This window comes from Equus przewalskii, chromosome 10, assembly GCF_037783145.1.
Source record: "Equus przewalskii isolate Varuska chromosome 10, EquPr2, whole genome shotgun sequence".
Lineage (NCBI taxonomy): Eukaryota > Metazoa > Chordata > Mammalia > Perissodactyla > Equidae > Equus > Equus przewalskii.
The window spans coordinates 47,488,296-47,512,778 of NC_091840.1; the positions used below are offsets into that span (position 1 = coordinate 47,488,296).

General features: G+C 48.6%; 2 protein-coding genes across 8 annotated transcripts in view; one reads left to right on the forward strand and one right to left on the reverse strand.

The window, feature by feature from the left end:
- Nucleotides 1-2: 2 nt before the first annotated feature.
- Nucleotides 3-17,626, forward strand: CYB5D2 (cytochrome b5 domain containing 2). The gene is made up of 4 exons (XM_008531230.2): nucleotides 3-630; nucleotides 4,823-4,963; nucleotides 9,524-9,710; nucleotides 11,932-17,626. Exons 1-4 carry the CDS (start codon nucleotides 330-332, stop codon nucleotides 12,146-12,148), a joined length of 846 nt encoding a protein of 281 aa, XP_008529452.1. The 5' UTR covers nucleotides 3-329; the 3' UTR covers nucleotides 12,149-17,626.
- Nucleotides 17,525-24,483, reverse strand: part of ANKFY1 (ankyrin repeat and FYVE domain containing 1) — an 89,500-nt gene continuing 82,541 nt past the window's right edge. For 4 of the 7 annotated variants that reach the window (XM_070560964.1, XM_070560967.1, XM_070560966.1 and 1 more), the window contains 3 exons: nucleotides 23,970-24,116; nucleotides 22,377-22,467; nucleotides 17,525-21,727 (listed from right to left, as the gene is read on the reverse strand). In XM_070560964.1, the coding sequence (XP_070417065.1) occupies nucleotides 21,595-21,727; nucleotides 22,377-22,467; nucleotides 23,970-24,116 (371 nt within the window). In that variant the 3' untranslated portion in view covers nucleotides 17,525-21,594. Of the gene's footprint in view, nucleotides 21,728-22,376; nucleotides 22,468-23,969; nucleotides 24,445-24,483 lie in introns of all 7 variants that reach the window. The other 3 variants (XR_011523183.1, XR_011523185.1, XR_011523184.1) reach the window with 2 other exon arrangements.

Consider the following 24,483-nt stretch of genomic DNA (forward strand, 5'->3'; position numbering starts at 1 on the left):
CTAGCCGAGGACGCCCTCAGCAAAGGGTGGAGCCTTGATTTCCAAGAGGGCGCGTCTGTCATGACGTCCGCATCATCCCGCAGCCTCCTTTGCCACCATCTTTGTTGGGGGCGGACGAACTGCAATCCAAGGAGGCCTTTCGCTGTTCATTTTCGCGGCGTCCCTCCATGTTCAATAGCTATGCTGAAAAAGTAGGAGGACGAGTCGGCGCCAGGGAGTGAACTTTTCACCAAGACTTTTTCCTTTCAATCCTCTGATGTCCCCTTAGTGACAGGAGTACATAGGCGTCGCGGTGGTGACGTCACGGCTGCGTTTCCGCCGTGTTAGTTATGGACAGAGAGGCGGCAACTTCGGAAGAGCGGAGGCCTGCGGCTGGATCGATGCTGAGGCTCGGCCGGCGTGGGCTCCTGCTGGGCCTGGCCGCGGCGGCGGCGGCGGTGATGGCAGCGCGGCTGATGGGCTGGTGGAGTCCCCGCGCTGGCCTTCGCCTTTTCATCCCGGAGGAGCTGGCCCGCTACCGCGGCGGCCCTGGGGACCCGGGCCTCTACTTGGCGTTGCTCGGCCGCGTCTACGATGTGTCCTCTGGCCGGAGGCACTACGAACCTGGGGCCCACTATAGCGGCTTCGCAGGTATCAGTGAGGCGGCTCACGCCTCTTCCAGCTCCGACGCGGGCCTGTAGCCGCCTGCGGGTCGTTGGTTCATTCATTCATCATTCATTCATCTGTATTTTTCCTCCCCACATTCATCAGAGTAGTCTGGGGGCCAGGCTAAGCTGCACCATCCTTCTGGTCTGTTTGACTTGGGCAGACTAAGGCCAACTCTTAGCGGCCTCTACCCTCCCTGTCGTTCCCCACCGCTTTTCGTGACTTAGGTTCGAGAAACACGTCTCCTGCCTCTGTTGATAATTACCCATCGCCCACCAGGAGAAGCCCCCGATACCTGCTTGTGCCAGACTGCATGGGTCTCGGGGCACAGAGATGAATGAGACCCTCTCCCTGCCCTCAGTGTTCTTCTGATTCCAATCAACTCTTGAATATGTCCCCATCCGAAGTCACCTTCCCCCCCGCACACACAGCAAGTTTCCCTAAAAGTAGTGGTTCTTACTTCTAGTACGGTTGCATTTGTCTGCCTTCCTTTAAAAAGAAGAGGAGGCTAGAGCGCAGGGAAGGGCTCTGTTCACTTTTACAGTCCTTCAGTACTTAGAACAAAGCTGTGCGTAGGTTAGGACTCAACATTTGTCAAGTGACGTTTGCTCTGCTGTCCTTATTTTACAACTGAGGGGACTGCTGGATATGCTTAGCCTAAAGCCCTCACAACTAAGTACTGACAGGACTTGGACCGGGACCACGAGCCGGTTACTTTTAGAGATGTTGCCTTACCAGCCCAGAGGAACGACCAAGCCTCAGATTAAAAAAGAAAAAACAAATGCCAAGCAAGCTTAAGAGTAGTGACTGGGCTGATATTAAATAAGCATTTTGCACTGATGAGGGGAATCGGAAAGCTGCCTCTGGTGCTTAAATACAAGTGACTTCCCTGTCTCTAGGGAGAACTTCAGAAATAGAAGCATAGGCAGAGAAGGAATTAAGTTCAGTCAGTGTTGCCGGGCTCCTCAAACAGTCCAGCAGGAGAAGGGACTTACCCAGGGCTACACAGTCAGTCAGCAACGCAGCTGGGACTGGCATCAAGGGTTTTATTTACCTGCCAGGTGAGGGCACTTTTTGGTGTGCTGTCCTGCCACACCCTGATGCAGCTGTCAGTTTTATGCACAAGTATGTGCATAAACTCCATTTCTGATGTGATTTTTCTTTCACAATCTGCTCTACTGTCTGTTCCTTTGTGCCCAATATTCATTCAACATCCATTTCTTGACCACTCCCATGTAGCCTGCCTTGTGCCAGGTGCTGAGGACTCAGATTATAATATGCGCCCCACCGCCCACACAGTCTAGCAGGGAAGCAGATATGTTCATTTATTCATTCGTTCATTCAGTCAATGTTTTTATTATTTTTTATTAAGATATAATTCACATAATATAAAATCCACCCTTTTAAAGTGTACAATTCAGTGGTTTTTAATATAATCAGAAATTTGTGCAAACATCATTATCTAATTCTAGAACATTTTTATCAAACCAAAAAGAAACCCCATATCCATTAGCATCACTCCCCATTCTTTCCTCTCCCCCACCCCTGGCAACCACTATCTACTTTCTATCTTTAAAGATTTGCCTATCCTGGCCATTTCATATAAATGGAATCCTACATGTGGCTGTTTGTGTCTGGCTTCTTTCACTTAGCATAACGTTTTCAAGGTTCATCCATGGTCTACGGGCATATATCACTACTCCATTCCTTTTTATGGCCAAGTAATATTTTATTGTATAGATAACCACATTTTGTTTATTCATCATTTGTTGGACATTTGGCTTGTTTCCACTTTTTCCCTATTATGAATAATGCTACCGTGAACATTTGTGTACAAGTTTTTGTGTGGACATATGTTTTCAGTTCTCTTGGGTATACACTTAATGGAATTGCTGGGTCATATGATAACTCTGTGTTTAACTTTTTGAGAAACTGCCAAATTGTTTTCTAAAGTGGCTGCACCGTTGTACTTCCCCATCATTAATGTATTAGAGTTCCAATTTCTCCACATCCTCACCAAACTTCTTATTGTCTTTGTGTGTGTGTGTTTTTAAGATTGGCACCTGAGCTAACATCTGTTGCCGATCTTTTTTCTTCTTCTTCTTCTTCTTCTTCTCCCCAAAGCCCCCCAGTACATAGTTGTATATTCTAGTTGTGAGCACCTCTGGTGTGCTATGTGGGACGCCGCCTCAGCATGGCCTGACAAACGGTGTCATGTCCGTACCCAGGATCTGAACCCATGAAACCCTGGGCCACTGAAGCATGTGAACTTAACCACTCAGCCATGGGGCCGGCCCTTGTGTGTGTCTTTTTGATTATAGCTATTTCAGTGGGTTTGAAGTGGTGGCTCATTGTAGTTTTGATTATTTGCATTTCTCTAATAACTAATGATGTCGAGCATCTTTTCATGAGCTTGTTGACCATTTATATACCCTCCTTGGAGAAATGTCTATTCAAATCCTTTGTCCATTTTTCAGTTGGGTTGTTTGTCTTTTTATTGTTGAGTTGTGAGAGTTCTTTATATATTCTGTATACTAGACCCTGATCAGATATATGATTTGCAAATATTTTTCTCCTATTCTGTAGGCTCTTTCCACTTTCTTGATAGTGATCGTTAATGCACAAAATCTTAAAATTTTGATCAAGTCCAATTTTTTTTTTGGTTGCTTGTGATTTTGGTGTCCTCAGAAACTACTGCCTAATTCAAGGTCACAAAGATTATACCTATGTTTTCTTCTAAGAGTTTTATAGTTTTAGCTCATACATTCAGGTCATTGATCTATTTTGAGTTAATTTTATCTATGGTGTGAGGTAGGGGTCCAGTTTCGTTCTTTTCCATGTGGCTATTCAGTTGTCCAAGCACCAGTGTTGAAGACTATTCTTTCCCTCACTGAATTGTCTTGGCACCCCTTACTGTAATTGTAATTGTAAATATATGTATTGTAATTGTAAATATATGGGTTTCATTCAGTTGATGTTTATTGAGAATTTACTAAATATCAGGCACCACCAGACACTGGGAAATCAATACTAAAGGAATTTGATGTGTTCTCTTTCCTGATGAAACTTGCAGACTAGTAGAAAAGATAGACATTAGTTATCACATAAACAATCAATGAATTATTTTTGTAACAGGTGTCAAACGGAAAACATATTGGTATTACCAGAGGTCCTAACGTAGTAGGGGAGGAAGGGGGAAAGGAAGGGAGCACAGTGGCAAGGCGAGCTTGGTGGTGGCTGGTGCAGGGCCCTGAATGGCATGTTAGGGAATTTGGACATTATCATAGGGCAAAAGGAAGCCACTGATATTTAAGCAAGGGAATGACATGATCAATTTGTGTTTAAACTATCAGTCTAAGTGTTATATGGAAAATAGATGAGTGGGGAAAGAGTGAATGTAGGGAGACCTCTTATGGGTTTACTGTCATAGTGCAGATGAGAGATGATGGCAGCTTGAGCTTGCTTAGTGGTAGATGGAGAAGGGTAGACTGACACAAAAACTATTTAGGTAGAAATTGTAGGACTTCGGGACTGATTGGATGCGAGGGATGAAGGAGGCATCCAGGACTGCATTTCTGGATTGAGCAACTGGTTGATGCTTACTGAGACAGGGAATACTGGAACAGATGCAGGTTTCTTGGGGCTGGGGGTACTGGTGACCATTAGTTCAGCTGGACATTTTGAACTTGTGATATCTGTAAAACATTTAAGTGATGTTGAGTAGACAATTGGATATACAGGTCTGGAGCTCAAGAGAAGTCTGAGCTAAAGATACAATTTGGCCGTCTTTAGCATGAAGGTAGTATTTGAAACCACAGGAGTGGATAAGGTTGTCAAGTGGAGGGTGTGGATGGACCAGAGAAGGTGGACAAGAACTGATCCCTGAGGCTGACAGAAAATGAACAATCAGAGGTAGGAGGAAAACCAAGAGTGGAGTGTCATGGGGGCCAAGGGATGTGGTCAGCTGTGGGAAATGTTGCTGAAAGTAAGTGAAAGAATGTGATCGATGCCAAAATGTGTGTTCAGGATCCAGGAGCATCTGTCACCGATTAGGGGGCATTAGCTATGCTTGCAGGGAGTGAGGGTTTTCAGGAGATGTTTCTCAGAACATAGATTCTTAAGTTGGCACAGTGTCGGTGGTTTACAAGTTAATCTATCGGAAACATCTCTCCCGCAGGCCGAGACGCATCCAGAGCGTTTGTGACTGGGGACTACTCTGCAGCAGGCCTCGTGGATGATGTATCTGACTTGTCATTTTCTGAGATGCTGACACTTCAGAACTGGCTTTCATTCTATGAGAAGAATTACGAATTCGTTGGTAGGTATTCCACAGGTCGTTCCATAGATTTCATGTAGTTGTCTTGCAATTTTTTTAACGGGCTAGAATTCTTTGGGGATTGGACTCAAGGTTAAAATCTGAAAACTACCCATTAGTTTTTCACCTTAAACTCTGGTTGTTAGTGTGGCAGTGAGCACCAGAAGGAAATGGCTGGGACACTTGTTTCCCTCACTCTTAATCTTGAGATAGGATTGCCTGGCCATTTACGTTGTCCTCTGTTACCCGAGAGCCAGTGGTTGCCTGTGCCACCCTTGAACAACCGGCTCCAGGAGGACAGCTTCCCTGTCTTGCTGTGTTCCAGGCATCAAGCCTCAGCAAACAGTCAGGAAGGCTTGAAGCCTGAGTGTGTGTGCAGTTTTGACAAATACCCTTTTATTTTGTCCTCTAAGGAGAAAAACATTAGCCTGTGTCCTGAATTAGCCTGAATGAATTGTCTCCCAGGTGGAAATTAGCTAATCAAATCTTTGTTAAGGCCAGTTGTGTAGGGCACTGCACTTGCTCTGGTGGGACGTGAGGAAACTCCCCTTTTAAATGAGAAGACACCTAACGGTGTCCTAAAGAAATGTTAGACACTAAGCATCCCACTGGGATGTTTGGGGCCCTCTTTTCCCTCTCCTGCAGCCCTGGCCTCTCACTGAGCCCCACCTGGACACAGCTAACTTCCAGGGGAACATCAGTGTCCCTTCGCCGTTGGAAGAGGTCTAAACTGGAAGAGTTCTTTTTCTGCCCCAATGCCTCTGAATGTCTGCTTCTGTCATTACTACTTGTGTCACCTTTTCTAAGAACTTGGCATTTTTACTAGTTCCTCTGTTCCCTCCACATCCAACTGGCTAATGCTTTTTTCATAACATCTAAAGTTCTTTCTGTTTCCAATCTCCCCTACACCCACCATTGTTGGCCCTTGTCATTCCAACCTGTGGCACCCCCTTCTTTGTTTTCACCTAGTCTGCCCCAGGTCATTCGTGCGACCAGCACCACGACTGCCAGTGAAGGAACTGACCTCTCTCCATCTGCCCTTGAGAAGGCTTGCTTCTCTCTTTTTCCCATGAGGTTGCCAAACCAAGGTTGAGACATTACCGAGTTAATAAGGAAAAGAAAACCCAACACAAAAGAATAAGAATGGAGTCCTGTGAGTGGGCAAAGGATGCCAGACCAAACATGTCTTACTGATATTTGGGGAGCAAACTAGTGTGTTGGGTGAAATGAGTGAACTGGTCTTGTTTGAATAATGCTAATGTATGTGTTTGGGGGTGGGCGGGGGGCAAATGGTTGGAAATGCTCCAGAGGGATTTTAGTTAAAGTCAGGATACATATGAATACAGTAGTCCCCCCTTAGCCATGGGGCATTCCAAGACCCCCCAGTGGGTGCCTGAAACCACGGATAATACCAAACCCTATAAATACTACATTTTCCCCTATACATACATATTTGAAGTGTGACAGCAAAACTAGCATGAATTTCTTTTTCCTTCTTCACAATTCCATGGATAGATCTGTTCCTACAGTCGATCTGAGCAACCTTAGCATACGATTTTTTTTCTTTCCTTATTAAGTCTAGAACTTTTACCTTTTCACTTAAAGGAAGCATTTTATGGCTTCTCTTTGGCATATCTGAATTGCTAGCCTCCCTACTCTTGTACTTTGGGGCCATTATTAAGTAAAACTAAGGTTACTTGAACACAAGCGCTGCGATACCCAACAGTCGATCATGCTAACCGACGCCTACTAAGTGACTAACAGGCAGGTAGCGTGTACAGCGTGGATACCGTGGACAAAGGGGTGATTCACATCAGGGGCGGGATGGAGTGAGACAGTGTGAGGTTTCATCACACTACTCAGAACAGCACGCAATTTAAAACTTATGAATGGTTTATTTCTGGAATTTTCCATGTAGTATTTTCAGAGTGTGGTTGGCCACAAGTAACTGAAACCACGGAAAGAAAAACCATAGATAAAGGGGAACTACTGTGTGTACTATGGGTAAGCTACTGTCTGGTCCTCAAGGGAGCCAGGGATGAGTCGAGCGCAGTTCCTGCCCTGTTAGCTCACTCTGGAGGAGGGGGGCTGTGTTCGTTTCTTTCAGGGCGCCAGAGACCCTCAGGACACGTCAGAGGATTAAGGTTTATTATATGGGTACACACTGAAGTGAAGACAACCAGGAAGCCATCTTGGCAGCCACATGGCCAGGGCTCAAGGGAAAAAGAGATGTCTTTTGTAGTGTTCTGGATACAGCGTTGGCTTGGAGACCCAGCCAACGCTGACCACCATTCTCACCACACAGCTTCTGCAACTCTTTCTCTGTTGCCTGTACTACTACTGCCCTCTCTTTGGTCTCACGTCTACAACCCAGCAAGACAGGCTTGTCACCATGCATACAGGGACCCTCTATAGGAGAAAGTTTTGTGCCAGGCCAACTCATAGACTGTAGGCTTGGGACAGGGGCCCTGAGGCCTTCATTTGTTCTAACGAGCATTTAAAATGAATGCTCTGTACTAAGCTGTTTTGAGCACTGGGCCTCACTGATGGGGGAGATATATCATAACCAAGTAAAGAGATCAGACAGTTCCAGATAGGGCTGTGAATAAAAGGAAACGAATCTGATGCATGTTTGGGGGTGTGCGGCACCTTCGAGCAGGCGGTCAGGGAGGATTCTTGGAGGAGACGACAGTTAAGCTGAGACCTGGAAGGTGAGCAGGAGCCAAGTGTACGGAGATCTGGGAGAAGAGTTTTTCAGGCTGAAGGAACAGTAGTGCTGGGGTGGCGGCAGCTAGGCATGGTCACGGAATAGAAAGGAAGCCCGAGTGCTGGAGCCTAATGAGGGAGGAAGTGGCTCCAGAAGAGCTGAAGAAGCAAACTGAAGTCAGATGCCTGTAGCGTCTTGGAGGCCTTGATAAGAAGTGTGTATTTCATCCATGTGCTTTTGGAAGCCATTGAGGGTTCAAACCAGGCATGGAGGTGACATCATAGAATTCAGGTTTTTAGGGGCCGGCCCGGTGGCGCAGCATTTAAGTGCACATGTTCCGCGTGGGCGGCCCAGGGTTCACAGGTTCAGATCCCAGGTGCGGACATGGCACTGCTTGGCAAGCCATGCTGTGGTAGGTGTCCCACATATAAAGTAGAGGAAGATGGGCACGGAGGTTAGCTCAGGGCAGTCTTCCTCAGAAAAAAGAGGAGGATTGGCAGATGTTAGCTCAGGGCTAATCTTCCTCGGGGGGAAAAAAAGGATTCAGGTTTTTAAAAGACCGCCCCCCCCCAGCTGCTTTGTGGAGACAGAACTGTAGGAAGGCACGAGCTGAAGTAGAGACCAATCGGGAGGCAACTGCTGTAATCCATGGTTTGGGTTAGGGTGGCAGCAGTGGAAATAGAAAGGAGGGGACAGAGTCAGGGTGTCTCAAAGGTCGGACTGACAAGATTTGCTAATGGACTAGACGTGGACACAGGGATGGGTACAGGTGGATGTGAAGGAGTCTGAGAGAGCCCAGGCTCCTGATCCAGGTACCAGAGACCCAAGTGACGTAAAGAGAACTGGAAAAGTCAGCATAGGGCATCGGACTTGAGAGGATGAACTGAATCTTAGACACACCGAATGGAAGCGCCCCTGGAACCTAAGCTAGGTGGTTCTCGGGGCCTGCGCAGGTTGGACAGACCAGCTGGGGCGGGTGTGCACTGCTGCCTCCACCACTTGATCAAACCTGGAAGTGACTGCTGCTGCTTCTTTTGCCCCGGGCCAGGTGCTGCCTGGGAGGGCCATGTGCCCTCGGGACTTGGAGATGAAAGTCCCCGCACCTAAGGTGCACTGATCTGTTTTTGGCTCTGGCCTGTAGGCTTGCTGACCACTTGCGGGCTGCTGCCACATCTTAGACCTTTACAAACTCTGACAGCGATTTTAAACTAAACCCGGTTGCCACTCAGTGTGTCCACCGAAGGACTGAGCCAGAGGAGAGTGGTGGAGAGCATGAGCTTGGGGCCAGACCCACTTAGCAGCTCTGTAGATTTCCCCGAGTTATTAATCTCCAGGCTCTCTCCTGTGAATGTACGGGAGCAGTGATTTCTCTCTCGGAGGATTAACAAAATATTGGTAAAGTGCTAGCGTAGCACCTGACACTGAGTAAACGCTCAATAAGTGACCTATTTATAGTTAATATTAGACAAAATAAGTCATCTTGGGAGGAATTGAGCCACGAAAATGTTACCCAATAAGCCATTCATTCGTCAAACACTTATTGAGCACCTACTGTGTGCCCCAAGCACTGTGGAGCACCATCAATGAATCGCACATGGTTCCCCTCTCAGGGAACTGATTCTACAGGTGAGAAAGATTTTATGATTTCCGTGCTGGAGGACTCTGCACTAGAACAGGGCTGCTTCTCTCTGGAGTCTTGTCCCTCCAGTACGAGTTCTTGCTAAGTCAGCACCAGCAGGCTCCTGTAGAGCCCCGAAGTCAGCAACCCCGGAACCTGAGCTTTACTACAACCGCTTCAGACGCTAAGCATCTGTTCTCTCACTGTTGCTCTGACGTCAGCTTTCCTGTCACCGCAGGACGGGTGATAGGAAGGTTCTACGGAGAGGATGGGCTGCCTACCCCAGAACTGACCCGGGTAGAAGCCATGATCACCAAAGGCTTGGAGGCCCGTCAAGAGGAACTGAAAGAGAAGCAGAAGTTCCCACCATGCAATGCCGAGTGGAGCTCAGCCAAGGGCAGCCGGCTCTGGTGTTCCCCAAACAGGTAAACACTTCTGCCCCTGCCCGCCTCTCTCCCTCAAACTGCTGGGCCGTCCTGTCTGTGTTATGCAGTGAAGCAGTGAATTCACTGTTGACCCAGGGGAACTTTTTCAAAATACCTGTACTCTGAGATAGTGATTCTTAACTTTGGCTACATGTTAGAATTTAAAAAATTACTCCTGGTGGGACCTCACTCCAGACAACGGGATGAGAACATTAGGATTGATATCTGGGCATCTCTCTCGCTCTCTTTGTTTTTTAATTCCCCAAAGACTGCTGGAGAAACCCTGGCCTGGGAACCAGAAGGCACAAGTACCATTTCTTGTTTGCTTTGGCCTGTCCATCCACCCAAGGGCCTCAGTTTCCTATTTGTCAGCACAAAGCCTTCCTGCCTACAGGAGAGGGATGGGGAGGTGCGTGGGGCCTTGCAGTGATGCCCTGAGGTGCTGTCTTAAAAACATTGCATAGTCTGAGTAATTCAGGGAAGTACCGGCTACATGGAGAAGCCCTTCCCCGTAAGAATAAAGTGAGGTGAGCCAGACTAGAACAGGGCTTATTCCAGGTCGCTTTGGGGAAGCTGGAGAAAAATATTTTTTTCCTGCTTTAATCATGCCAGCGTGGACTCAAATGCAGCTCAAGTCCCTCAAATCTCCTTTAGCTCTGGTAAGGGAAAAAAGAAGCCAGACTGGACAAGCCACCTGGGCCTCAAAGTAAGGGCCCAGCTCTCACTGCGGAGGGGCAAGGAAACCTGCTGTCAGTAGCGGAGAAGGGCCACTTCCCTAAGGCTAAGCTCTGAGAACCCACCCTTCTGAAGGGAGAGGCCAGCAAACAGCCAAAGCCACCAGCTGTCTCTAGGCCCGGCCACTGTATCCAGCACACATTTCCTCCGCCTCCATTCAGGGGAGCAGGGGCGAAGGGAGCGGGAAGGAAAGCCCCTTCTCTCCTGGCCATGAGTTTTGAAGAGACACAGCTTCTCCAGTGTCGTCGTGTCTCCAGAAAGAAGGAGGCTATGAGAACCTGGCCTGCCCATTTCAGGGGGTGGAGCTAGGACAAAGGTGGGCCTTGCTGGGACACAAGGCTGAATGCAGGTGGCCTCAGAGAGCACTGGTCCTCCATAGGAGGGTACCTGGAGGCCTGTGTGCCTTTAGATGCTTGACTTCGCTCCCTTGAGAGCCTACCTCTACCCACCCTGCCCCCTACAAGCCACCCCCACCCCCAGTCTTTGTAACCCCTTCTGGCTTTCATGACTGTGTTGCTTAGGCTCTGCTTTCCCCACAGTGCTGTTCCAGACCCACCCAGTGAGTTTGGCCCCGTCTCTATGCCTCAGCCCAATGTGTTGTGTTCTACTCACACACATGGTTCTCCCTTTAGACTCGGAGAAATGAGGAGTCCTGAAGGCAGGGACTGGGTGTGGAGCAAGAATGACTGATCATGGGATGGATGGCTGGAAGGAGGGAGGGAGGCAATTCAGTGCCTGACAGCGTTGTTCTTGGGAAAGCTACAAGTGGGAAGGTTTCTAACTGGGTGGCAGAGTTTCTCTGACAATAAGTGATCCTGGTCCCAGACAATGGAACCTATATGGGGCATCAATTCCAAGAGTCTCATTTTCCTTTTGCAAGGCCTGTGAGTCCATGGGAGACTGAACTCGGTATCCTAAGATGAGTTAGGACCTTCTGCCCAGGATAGGAGCCTGCTCCTCCATCTCTGAAGCCTGGCAACATCAAGTACTGGGCCTGCGCAAGGGAAAGGACAGCTGAAACTACCCCTATGCCAAGGGCCTCCCAGAGCAGGCTGACCCACCGGGCCTTGGCTTGTTGCCTCAGTTGCCCACCCCACCCAAGTGCCCCAGACCCCAACATCAAGTTGCAGCCCTGCACGGGATGTAGTGAGGAAGCGAGAAGAGAATCAGACCCAGACACTGCTTTTGAGAAGCTCACAGGCCAGTGGGGGATAGCCTTTCACAGGTGTTATCACCAATGCAGGGAAGCGGTGCTGCCTCCTAGGAAGGCACAGGGTGTGGGTGAAGGGAGCTGGAGGAAGTCAGGAGAGAGCATGAAGGTTCATGGGTGGAACCCTGCAGACCACCGCCTTAGAAAAACACCAAGAAGGGAAGTGGCATGGCTTCTACTTTTCACAAGCCTTGGCTCACTGCTTCCTCCTCTCCCCTTCCCAGAAAGACTCGTGAGTTCATGTTTTTAAGAAGCCCTCTTTCTTTCTATCCTTAGTGGAGGTGTGAGCAGAGACTGGATTGGCGTCCCCAGGAAGCTGTACAGGCCAGGTGCCAAGGAGCCCCACTGCGTGTGTGTGAGAACAACTGGCCCCCCTAGTGACCAGACAATGGACAACCCTATACATAGAAATCGTGGGGACTTGGACCACCCCAACTTGGGGGAATACACAGGCTGCCCACCCCTAGCCATCACATGCTCCTTCCCACTCTAAGCTGATGCCCTGTATGTTGATAACACACAGAGAACCCTGCCTAGAACCCTCAGAGGCCCTTGACTCACGTGCCCTAGGATGTTCCTGACATGCAACAAGAGGGCCTGGAAACACTCTGATCATGCTCTGCAAATGTGACTCATGCCCCCACCATGGGCTCACCATTCTGTGACTGAGGCTAGAGCCTGGCAACCTGCCTAGTACAGGTCAGCCTGTTTTTGCCACTGTCTGCCTAGATCCACTTGCCGTTCTTCAGAGCCCTCAGATATTAATGGGCACGAATATGACCAACTCGAAACTAACTGGGCAGACAAGCTAAAGGGCTCTGAACTCCCACAGCTTCATTCCCAGACTCCCAGGCTGCCTGGATCACCTGCCTATAACTCCTGACCTGGTCACGGCATCAGGGGCACTGGCAAAAAGGGACTTTGTCCCTTTACAACTCAGAAACAAGAGCTGCATAAATTCACAGCATCAACAGACCTCTGTTCCGTGTTCCTCACTGGCTAAACTTGTGACCCCTAACTTTTATAAGCTTTCTTATATGTAAGACCTCAACCCTAAGGCAAACTTGAATTTACAACCAAAAGTCACACAGAGTTGATTGAACCTGCGCCAAGACAGTGAGAAGTGACGATAAAATAGGAGAGTCTAATTCTGGAAATGGAAATGCTTTTGCTTAGATCCAGCAAATCCAGATACCTCTGAACAAAGCAACAATTTGAAGCTAGGATATTGTTTCTCTTTTAAACACTTAAAATTAGGTGTGGTGTGTTTTCAAAGGGAGAGGTCTGCATTTTGAGCAAAAGGTAGTTTCACAGCTCTCACAAGAGGACTGGCTAATGCAGCGTCCAATCTGGGCAAGCCTGCACACGCCAGCACACACAGCCTTGGCCTAGCGGTGCTGGGCTCGCACCTTTTCCAGTGGATCCTGTGTCCAAGGTCACCTGTAATCTCCTACACTTGACAAACTGCATGCCCATGACCTCTTGGATTCTTAAGTAGTTGGAGGCAGGAGTATTCCTCCTTTACAGATAAGGAGATGCAGACAGTCCATGTCTCTCCTCTGAGCCTTCCCCTCAGCTGCTGTTCCCAGCTCCTCAACTCTTATCCTAAAAATTCTCTATCCTTCTTCCTTTCTCCTTTTTTCTCTCCTTTATCATTCATCTCACTAAATAGCTTTCCAGATTCACTGACTGGAAAATGGAGGCTGCCCCCGCTTCACTTGCAGACTCATAGCTCCCTGCCCTGTGGCCACAGCGTTCCTGACGCCTGGACTTGACTCTTGCCTCCTTTGCCACCCCAAGATCTCCTCACCTGCCCTTCTAGTACGTGTGACCTCTCCCTGCCTCCTGGCTCTTCCCCCTAAGCAAGCATTAAACAGCTCACTTCCCTCACATCATAAATACACTCTCCCTCAATGCCACATTCCTCCGGAGCACCCTATCTACGTCCTGTCACGGCTAAGCTTTTTGAAAATGCTGTGCATACTCACCATCTTTGCTCCTCAGCCCCATTTACTGGGCAGCACAGCTGCCCGGCTTCTGCCCTTCTCTGCTCAACAGCAGGATAAACTCTGTGTTGGCAAAGCCCACGGCCACACTCAGTTATCACCTACCTGGACCTGTCACAGTCGAGGCCTCCACAGAACCCTCCCTTGCCTTTTCTCCCTCAGGCCTTTCCTTCTCAGTCTCCTTGAAAGCCGCCTCTCCTCTGTGAACTCCTTCCCACCAGCTCTCCTCACACCAGCTTAGACCACCAAATCTGTGTCCAGTCCAGGCGGCTTTCCTGGCATTTTGGTGGGCACCTCCAACTCCACACTTCTGGCGTTCAGTCTTCACCTGCTCCCTCGTGATTCTTCTAGTTCCCCTGGTGATGGTTCCGCCTGGCAACATCCTGGCAATCATCCACAACGCCTTCCTCTCCTGTTCCCTTCTCCCGTCCAGTCCCCAAGTTTTGGCCATTCTACCTGCTTATTCTCTCCTCCCCATTCCCTCTTGTCTGTCCCCAGCACTCCTCCTCTGGTTTAGGCTGTCATTTCCCACCCAGATTGTTGCAGGAATGGAACTGCACTCCCTCCTTCCAGTCCACCCCCCCGCCCCCCCGCCAGCTATGTTTGCCATCAGGGCATTCCCCACTTAAGCCTCCTCAGTGGCTCCCCATTTCTGTAAGGAGCAAGTGTTCACTCTTCAGCAGCGCGGCACACGAGGTCCTTCTACGGTCATCTCCTCTCAGCGTCTGTCTCTCCCGCCACAGCCCCAGGCGCTGCTCCCTCCAGCCTCCATCTCACTGCATTATGCCTCCACGGCCCTCAGCCAGGCTGGCCCTTCTGCCTGCAATGACCCCTCTTCCTCCGCTCAACGTGTCCACCTCTCTTCTCTTCAAAACTCAGCCCAATCAGCACCTCTTGGGAACCTTCGTTAATCGCTGGCCCGCCAGTTGGGTTTAGATGCACTTCTCCCTAGGTCCCCGTAACACCCTGTGTTTGCGTCTAAAATAGCAAAGATCACAGTGTTCTGTGACCACGAATTTCCTGTCAGCCTCTTGCACTGGACTGCAGACCCTTTGAGGACAGGAACCAAGAGGCATTGAGCTGTGTACCCCCATATCCACTGTACTAGCATGTGCTAAGTGCGCAGTTAGTTCTTATTTTGGAGATGAGGCAACCAAGGCCCAAAGAACTTAATAAGGACACAAATCAATGGAGCTGAGCCTAGAACTCAAGATTCTTGTCCAGATTCACAGTGCTATTTTCAACTCCTTCATAGTTCAGTGTGTCTCTGCCCTCCCTGGAGCAGGAGCAAACAGAAAGGAGAGCTGAAATGAGGACCTTGTTCCAAGTTCCACCCAGCCCTTGAACTCGGTGCCTTTGGCATCCCTGGTAACTGGCAGCAGCCCTCAGCTCCAGGCTAACTGGGACCTAGTCACTGTCACTGCTCTGGTCCTTAGTCACTCAACAGATATTTACCAAGCACCTGTGTGCCATGGGGCAGGGGCTGGGGGAAGGCGAGGCCGCTGACCTCAAGGAGCTTACAGTATGGCAGAGGAAACCCCTGGTGGGAGCACTCAGAGGCCATTCCTGGGGTAGGAATGCAGGGATAGTGTGGGGCCAGGTCCAGAGATGTTCAGACCTTTCCAAAAACAGGCTGAAAAAGAAAAGGAGCAAAACAAGGCCCACTTACTGTCATCCCAGCCAAGTATGGACTTGGGAGGCTCCTAGAGGGGCCTCATCTGACTGATACGAGACCCCTGAACTGCAGGACACAGTGCAGGACGCACTCAGCCAGCCCCAGCAGGTTGCTCACCGCCTTGCTCAATGAGAATTCATTTCCTCTTTGACGCCAACCACTTACTTCATAGTAAAAAGCCTCTTCACATCGGGGCAGTGGGTGAATCTTCAAAAGGATTCAGCAAGAGTAGGTTTAATGGTCATTTTAATGGTCCGAAGAGGTCAGCCATGAGAAGCTAGTGGTTACTGGAGGAATGCCTCTAGTTTCTCCCTCCAGTAGAAGTGGCTCTGGGCAAAACTATGGAGGAGGAAGGCAGCCCTCTCTGATGGAAGCCACAGAAAGTTCAGCTTGGGCAGTTAAGACTGGCAGTTAAGGCTGGCAGAGGGAAATGAAGCAAACTAGTATGTGTTGGGCAATTATGCTGGGCAGGACCTTCACCTCTTCTCATTTAACCTCTATGCCAGCCTTGAGAGGGACTCATTTTATGGTCCAGAAAAGGGCATAAATCTCCTCCCCCACATCTTCTACTGGTTACAACAGACATCGCACAACAGAGCTGAGCTTTTATCCCACGTCTGCTCTCTCTGCCGTACATACCAGAGTTCAGTGTTAAAGCTAAGGCCGGGCAGCTGCCCTCCATCATGCCGAAGGAAACTGTAACATCTGCCTTTTCATTCTGAGATTCCTGTTTTCTATAAACACAGAACTAAGAGCAAAGAGCCTGGGAGTTTTTGCTCACAGCTCAACTGTACAGCAAATGGAGCCGTATCAGACCACCACACCCATCCCTTGCTGCTTGGCCCCAGGACAAGCTGTGATCTGAAAGACATACCCTATGAACAGGCTGGAGATGTGTCTGTTCACAATCTGTGGGAGGCTGGCCCGGTGGTGCAGTGGTTAAGTTTGCACGTTCCGCTTCTCGGCAGCCTGGGGTTTGCTGGTTCGGATCCTGGGTGCGGACATAGCACCGCTTGGCAAGCCGTGCTGTGGTAGGCGTCCCACATAGAAAGTAGTAGAGGAAGATGGGCATGGATGTTAGCTCAGAGCCAGGCTTCCTCAGCAAAAAGAGGAGGACTGGCAGTAGTTAGCTCAGGGCTAATCTTCCTCAAAAGGAAAAAAAAATCTGTGGTGCCCCTCAGAGGAGGAGGATGACCTTGGGCTGACCCCCCGCCCTTGAGAGTACTTCCTACTACCAAAGCCCCCAGATTCCTGCAAGGAGGCAGCAGACATTGCCCCCGTGAGCCCTCATGGGAGGGGACTCTTGGTGTGCACATGAGGATCTGTGTACTTGCGTGAGAGGAAGGACATATTACTGAGCAGCTTCCTCAAGGCAACCCTGTGAGCTAGGAAGGACCACGGTCACTTCCATCTTACAGATATAGAAACGAAGGCACAGAAATTATGAACCTTGCCCAGTACTGTCACCTGATCAATGACGGAGCAGAGCTAAAACCCAGTGCTGTTCTCTGGCTGGGCAAAAACATGTGAGTCGATGCATGCCTGGTTCCTGTTTGTACTCACATTACGACGTATGATGACCTGTGTTCACCTCAAGGACGGCTATTAGGATTACTTGGGATTATGATGTGGAAGCACTTAACGGTGCCTATTATTTGTGAGAAAAGCCACCAGCGAATGAGATCTGTCACCACAGTCAGTCTGAACTGGGGGTAAGCGAAGTGGAAGACAGGTAAAGAAAGGGAAGGTTAGTTGAAGGGTGTGCGGCCAGGTGAGCTACTAGACTGTACGATTTGTCCAGGGCCTTCATGGGCCCCCATTTGCAAGCCCTGAAAACCTGCCTTAGTCTCCACTGCCACCCGCAATGCCAGTCCTCCCTTCAGACTGCGGCCAGCAGAACACTCCCCAGGGGCGGATCCTCTTGAGTTGTTCCTTAATAATGGAGTCCAGGAGGGAATTTCCAGCGTCCGCTGGAGAGCTTCTGTGGGATCGGGTGACTGGGACTGTGCAGCTGTGGTCACAGGCATTGCCATGAGCTGAAGTCTGGGCCAAGAGCACAGTCAATCCAGGCAGCTGGTCATTATGCCCCAAGAGCTACTTTTTGACTACTGTCAACAATATGTTTCTGAAAAGTGTTGGAAATTCAAACTTTCCTAGAAGGTAGCTGTTAAAGAAATTTATTCACATATTGGAAGTTTAAAATATTTGCTTGTTTGTTTTTAATGCTTATTGGTACTTCTGCATTAAAAGTAACTACAAATGTCTTATTAAAGTTTCCACTTTAAATGCACAATTTTACCTCATTTTATTATAAGGAATTGTTACAGAAAATGCAAATATCAATATTTGAAAAATACATTCCATTACATGGACTCCAAAGAAACAATGCTGATAAGCGCCATGGTCCTGTATGATGCCATCATCCCACCCTGAGATCACCCTGAACGGCTTGGAAGCCAAGGTGATCAACTCAAATGTGTGCTTGAGTTTCTGCCCGGCTGCTGCCCTTCCCCTTGGTATCACACAAGTATGTCATGGTAACAGCCAACTCCACACATTTGCCAAAAAAGGACAAGTCAGTAAGTTGAATAGTCTGCCAACTCAAGACTCCTTAGCTACAGAAAACCAATGTTGTCAGTTGTAACAGGTTAATATATTATTTATGCCACACAAGAAATGAACTGTACAGGCAATGATCTTCCAAAGGAAGTCTTTAAGGCATCTGTAACTTCTGGGAATTTAGTAAGTGTTTAGTTTATATCTTGTGAAACAGTCAGCTCTTCACTAAAGTACTTCCACCCAATGAGAATGTGGCTTCCAAACCCCTTTAGAAAGTTGTTTCCCCTCTGCTCCCTCCTCCCCCCGGCTAGGGGTGGGGAGCTTTGGTCCTTCAGATGAGGAGGGGCTGGGCTTGCCAATGCCACGTCCAGTTCTTCTGGGGCTCGTCCTGGGGGGTGCAATCCCAGGACCTGAAGAAAGCGTGTTTCAGGAGCTCTTCCCCAGTCTCAACCTGCGAGCTCCAGGTGAATCTGTCATGGAGGCATTACATTTCCTTGCTCATGCTACTGTCACCTGGGGACTTAGTTTGCCTTTCAGGTCTAAGCATTCCATAGTTCAATAGTGTTTTTTTTCTCCAGCTAAAAGAATTCTAGGTAGAAATCAAGGCTCTCCCTGCTCCTAAGACTTTCCCTCCACTTCATGCCTACAGACAAGATTAACACAATACCATCTAGTACGACAGGTGGGGGACACGAATCGGGAGTGGTGGTGAACCCACAAGCACGCTGAGCTCCAAGCAGGGACCCCATTCAGGGAGAAGAGTGAGGAAGCTGAACAGGGCAGTCAGAAATGACTCAGGGCTCTGAGGTAGAGGACTAACGGTCACATGGACCCCACTCCTGGAGAGAATGTGGCAGGTGAACTGAGCAATCTAACCCAGCCTCGACTGAACTGGTAGTTGGGCTTGACAGTGCACAGGCAGCAAACTCCAAATGGAACACATGTTCTAACACGTCATCCAGTGAGACACCACTAAAAAGATAACTGAAAGGTAAAAAGTCCTAAGAGTAGGCACTTACGTTTGTGGGAAATTCCTGTTCGAGGATCACAGCCAGTTAGTTTTAGCCATTCGATTTACATGTAGCACATGGTTTGTACCTTCATCTTTAAAAAAAGGATTGTTAAGAATATGCTGTATAATAAATACAGTGATGAGCAAGAGGCAGTTAAAAAGCTAATTCAGCGTAACAATGTTGACTGATAACAGCAAATTATATTGCAGTAAAATTTATTCTTCCTGCTCTACTCATTCACAATTGGCAACTTTCTGAATGAAGAAAATTGAGTTTCTGCTACTTAGTATTTAAGCTATGGATTAAAATTTAACAGGAGCAGCAGTTCTGTCGTCAAGTCTTGGCGGCTTGGAGAGGTGCGTGAAGTCCCAGCCAGGGCAGGTATGAGGGAGTCTCACCCGGCAGGGCAGCCGCTGCTCAAGGGGCCTGCTGAGTGCAGCTGGCGGCGGCAGGGAGGGCCTAGGCCTGGGGAAAGGCGCTTCCTCGAGGTCTGCAGGAGCGCCCCTGACGCCAGCGCAGAAGCCACAAACGCTCCCCAGTCCACGGCCGCTCAGAACCAGAGCTGGCCCGGACGCTGGAGAAAGAGAAGCTCCACTCAACATACGTGAAACACGATTTTAAGATTTAAGTGCAATTAGAGGCAAGATTGTTACTGAAATTGGTGTGGCAGGGCAGGGGCAGGACAACCAGCCTCATCCCTGATTGGATTCCCGTCCTCCTCCCTCCACCATGAACGTTAAGAGAACAAGAATAAAAGTACCGAGCACTTCACTTCATATCTGAAGCAGAATCATCTTACTTTCCAATTAAAGAAGCAAGCCACCTAACTAAAGCCTGACTTCCTCGGGGCCGTGTTCGGGCAACAGAAAATGGAAACTGACCACATGCCTCACCGCTCCAAGACTAGCTGTTTTTCTATAAAAATTCTATATGAAATATGTCACAGACTTTGGAGGACAGGGGAACTCTTCTAATTAATTTTTTCTTTTAAACATTGTACACAAGCTCATATTAACATAGAAAGCATATATATCTTATAAATCACAGAAATATTTTTAAAAAAAGTAGCACTCTGGTTTATCAGCTCATTTTACACACATATTTAGGCAATAGAATGTATAAATCTACAGCAACATAAAGGACATACCACTATCCAAAAAAACAAACAAAAAAACAAGCTCTTGGAAAAAAATATTTAGTCCCTTTTATACATGTATCCGTACTTCATTAATGCAAAAAAAACAATGTAGTGGTTATTAAATGTCTGAAAAAATCAGTATGTATGATTGAGATTGTTAATCTCCGAGTATAACTGTACAACACATATTGTTCATCTCAGAGTTTTGTTTGTTTTTTCTTTAAAGCAGTGGTAGAAATTTCTCTTTAAATGTGCATTTTTAAAAAACTGGCCAAACCTTCAAAAGAAAAGAAGTTTAACACCTCAGGGTTAATATATATACTAGCAGCGACTAAGGCCAGTAAGCTCTGGGGGCCTCGTTCAGTACACAAGCCAGAGCCTTCCAAAATGGGGCCACTCACGCTTGGCCGGGGCCTTTGGCTGTTGGCTCTAAAGGGGCAGGGCAAGCTACACAGAACGGGGACCTGGGACAACAGCACTCACAGCACAACCAGGGAAGGTTCCAGCAAGAAGCATTCACGTCAAGGAAATGGGACAGACTGAGGCTGGAGACTTCCCCTCTCATCTCTGGGCCTGTGTGATTCACTCTCTTCCTCCAAATGACACTCGACAGGGGTTTTTCTTTCAAGACTTAGTGTATGGGGAGGCCCAGTCAAAGCTGACCATTAGAATCACTGATGCATGGACATGTGGGGATATTTTTGAATATGGATTTTTAAATTGGAATTACCAATAATGCAGCTATATAAAAAGTGCAGCACAAGGTGCATTTCCTCCACCACTCCCTAGTGGCAGAGGGACCGAGGACTCCACAGACAGGACACAGCAAGATGAGAGAATGAGATGGCTGCTGGGAGGTGTCAAGCTGCCAAACTGCACCTCTGACACCCGAGGAGCATGAATACTGGTAAAGCTTTCAGTTGTTAAGGCCACGATTTTTTAGCTCTCATCTTTGAACCCTGTTTAGAAAGATTTCACCTTTTTTAAAGGGGTAGCTCACTAAAAATACAGCTTAGCTTTTCAAAAAAAAAAGAAAAAAAGACTTCAGGGCTAGAGGATCCTATGATCTTTATGAAAACACTGTGCAGAAAAGTCCACAGCCACTTACTCTAGAGCAAAGCGAGCTCTCCTGGAGCAGCCAGACGCCAGCTTCCTCCTGTTAGGTTCTTCCTAGTAAGTCCGCGCAGGCAGGAAGACTTCATGAATGCTCTGAGATGGACATTAAGCTACTGGAAGGGAAAATGGTTTTCAAGGTGTCCTTATATGCTGCTAGCAGAATGGGGTTTAATTCCTAATACATTTACCACTTAGGCTAAATGGCCTGGTCCAATGAGTGAGATTTCTAATGAACTCTGTCACAGTCTGACACACCAACAATCATACAGAATCATTTGAAACGGGATCTGTCACACCATGGTCCTTAATTGTTCCAGTCTATTGCCGCAGGAAGACAACTGCCAGCTCCTGCTCTGGGTGGGTCAGGCTGGTGAGCAGAGCAGCTGCTGGGGAGATGACCGGAGATATGGCCTGGACCCTCCTGGGGGCTCACTAAGAGACCCCACCCAAAGTCAGTACATCAAAGCAAATGTTGCAAACTCGCACAGGCTTGTTCAGATCAAACTTTATAATAGGAATCTCCTTGGTCGAGCATTTATGGCAAAGAAGACGTCCGCAGTGACGACTGTGGAAGCAAAGAAAGGAAATATGAGAGTGGTACTAAGGAGCAGACTGCTTCCCAGAACGTGAGGATGGCCACAGCAGCACCCTCGGCAGACAGGCAAGCCCATGGCCGGAACTCTGGGGTCAGCTCTGCCCCCTGCCAGCCAAGTTCTACCAATACATGTATAATTAGTCCATGAAAACAAAATCCCAGCCAATACTTAAAATGATACTGGAGAAGGCTTTTTGTTTCAGGATCAAGAGGGGCTCAGCAGTAGCCAAGGAACTGTCTCGTTTTAATGGGAACAGCTCCTCAGTTCTCTGCGGAGCGGCCGTGCTCAGGTTAGAAGCACACTTCCTCTGAGGGAAGTAATTCAGTCAGCTCTGCCGCAGGCAGGAAACCTGGCGTCGATGACACAAGGCCTGACAGGCTGCCTGGGGCCTGAGACCCCAAAATTCAGCAGGAAAGTCCCCAGTCTGAATGCCCTCTGCCCTCCCTACATCACCACCGGTGTGCAGAGTCGTGTCACCTCATCACTCCATTTGGTCAGGTTTTACCCAGGAGAGTGCGGGGCCCTGGCAAGTTCATGACTTATCATGGAAAAAGGTAGACACAATGACATCAGCAGAAGTCCCCTCACTCCTCTGGTAAGTGTGTTGCAGGGTCTTACCAATGATGTTTGCGAGTTGTGACTCCAAACTTGGCAGTGCACTCGTAGCAGTTGGAGCCGTCACACCACGGAGGCTCCTTGGACAGCATATCTGTAACACAGGCAGGAGAAGACTAGTTCCTGTCAGACAGTGACTGTGCCAGGCAAGACTCGGAGCTCACAGGCAGCAGGGAAACAGACCAGTAAACAGAGCAGCATGTCGCAGAGTGACAGCAGGGATGAAGGAGGAATATATCCTAACTGGATCAGGGACAGTGTCACAGAGGAGAAATCTGGAGAGCCAGCGTTTGCCAGGCCGACTGGGGAGAGGGAAGCAGTGTCCAAGGCAGTGAAACAGCACAGTGTCTGGGGGAATGCACGCAGTCAGGGATGGCTGGAGCATAAGGCATGACAGGGAGAGTGCAGAAACCAACAGCTATAAAGAATGGCAGGGCCAAATGGCAAGGTGGGGGGGGACGGACGACCAAGACAGGAGGAAGTGAGGAGGCAGGATCTGTGAGATCTGGTGGCTGAACAGAAGTGGGGGGTGTGACGGGAGGTAGGGAGCAGGAGGAAGACAAAGGTGATTCCCAGGTTTCTGGATGGAATGATTGAGTCTGTGGTGGCACCACCGTCAGACAAAAGACGTAAGAGAAAGAACCAGAGCAGATGAGGAGTTCAGTTTTCAGTTTCCGGAAGCTGTGGGGCATTCAGGTTAGGATTTATCAGGGTAGATAACCGCAACAGTCACTAGTACTTATTTACTAAATGCTCAACTCTATGCCAAGCATAGTTCTTAACACTTTCTACACAGAAGGAGCCTGAGCTCACAGGGAGGAAGCAGCACGTGAGTCAATCATTATCCAGCAACCACACAACGGCACTGTGATAGGCTCCTGTTCTGAGCTCTGAAAAGGCTGACCAACTGCACGGCCAACAGTAGACTGGGTATGGCAGAAACACTGTGCTTTAGCACTAGTTTGCTACAAACTGGCTCTGCGACATGGGCAAGTCACCTACATCAAGACCTCATAGCTACTAAGTACTTCTGAGCTTGTTTCTCTGCCCTTACCATGGGGCTAATAACCCCCATCTGTCTCCACTGCGGGTGATGACAACACAGTGACATGCAGGCACTTGAAGCATTCTGATTCTTTCTGCCACCTCAACAGGGACAAGTAAACACTTGCTAATATGAAATCTTCAAGAGTGACGCTCTCCTCTTCATAAAAGGAACACAGAGAAGGAAGAGTCAGTGGGGGCTGAAGCAGAAGGCCATTCTGAAGGATGCAGAGAATCTGAATCAGCTGAAGGACAAGGGTGTACAGGATGACCTGCCTGGAGCTTATGGATTTCTGGTAGCATCAGGAGACATGGGAAACTGACAGGGGCCCCAACGGGGAGCACTCTGAAAAGAGACTGCCAACAGTGACCTTCCCAACATTGCTCAAGGGCCTTTGCAGCCTTCATAGAAAAAGTCCTATATGGTGCCTGGAAAACTACTGGTTCAGCTCTTGGAGCAAGTCACTATGAGATTTCAAGATCACTAATACATCCAGATAATCAAGGTTATAACTGTGCATGCACTGAAAGAGCAGAAAGTGAGCCACTCACCTAACAGTCTAAACAGAAGTTGCTTGGTGGCAACCTGATAGTTGAAAATGTTGACTCCTTGGTTATTGTTCACCCCAAGGCGAGCCCCGGATCGGACGATGGCACGGCACAAGTTGGCATTCCCTTTCATGTATGCTAAGAGCAGCACTGGAAAACAAAACCACAGGCAGGGCTAGTTCCCACCCGGGCCCAGCCTGGCACTGCCAAAGGGTTGGTAGAGGATAGCTGAGCGCAGGACAGACACCTGGCAGGACATTTGTTAGGAAAGTCGCCACTGACAAATAGAGGCCCTGTAGCCTTGGTGAGACCTCCGCAGAGGGTCTGCAGCATTTTCCAGTTAAGGACCCGGCCACGAGCCAGGGGACTCCAGGCAGCTCCAGCTCCAGTGACGTATTCTTACCCACTTAGAGCTTCAGCTACAAGAGAACTGAGGAGGGATCAGACACTGAAGGAAAAATATACCAGTCTCAGGTGCCTTCCTCGGGCATGAAACACTGGGAGGACAAAGCTCTTT

Excerpts from the sequence above, each read along its gene's own strand:
- CYB5D2 (XM_008531230.2), top strand. The coding sequence starts at position 330 with ATGGACAGAGAGGCGGCAACTTCGGAAGAGCGGAGGCCTGCGGCTGGA. Across the intron at positions 631-4,822 it reads CCACTATAGCGGCTTCGCAG|GCCGAGACGCATCCAGAGCG; the intron begins GTATCAGTGAGG and ends TCTCTCCCGCAG. Across the intron at positions 9,711-11,931 it reads CTCTGGTGTTCCCCAAACAG|TGGAGGTGTGAGCAGAGACT; the intron begins GTAAACACTTCT and ends TTCTATCCTTAG.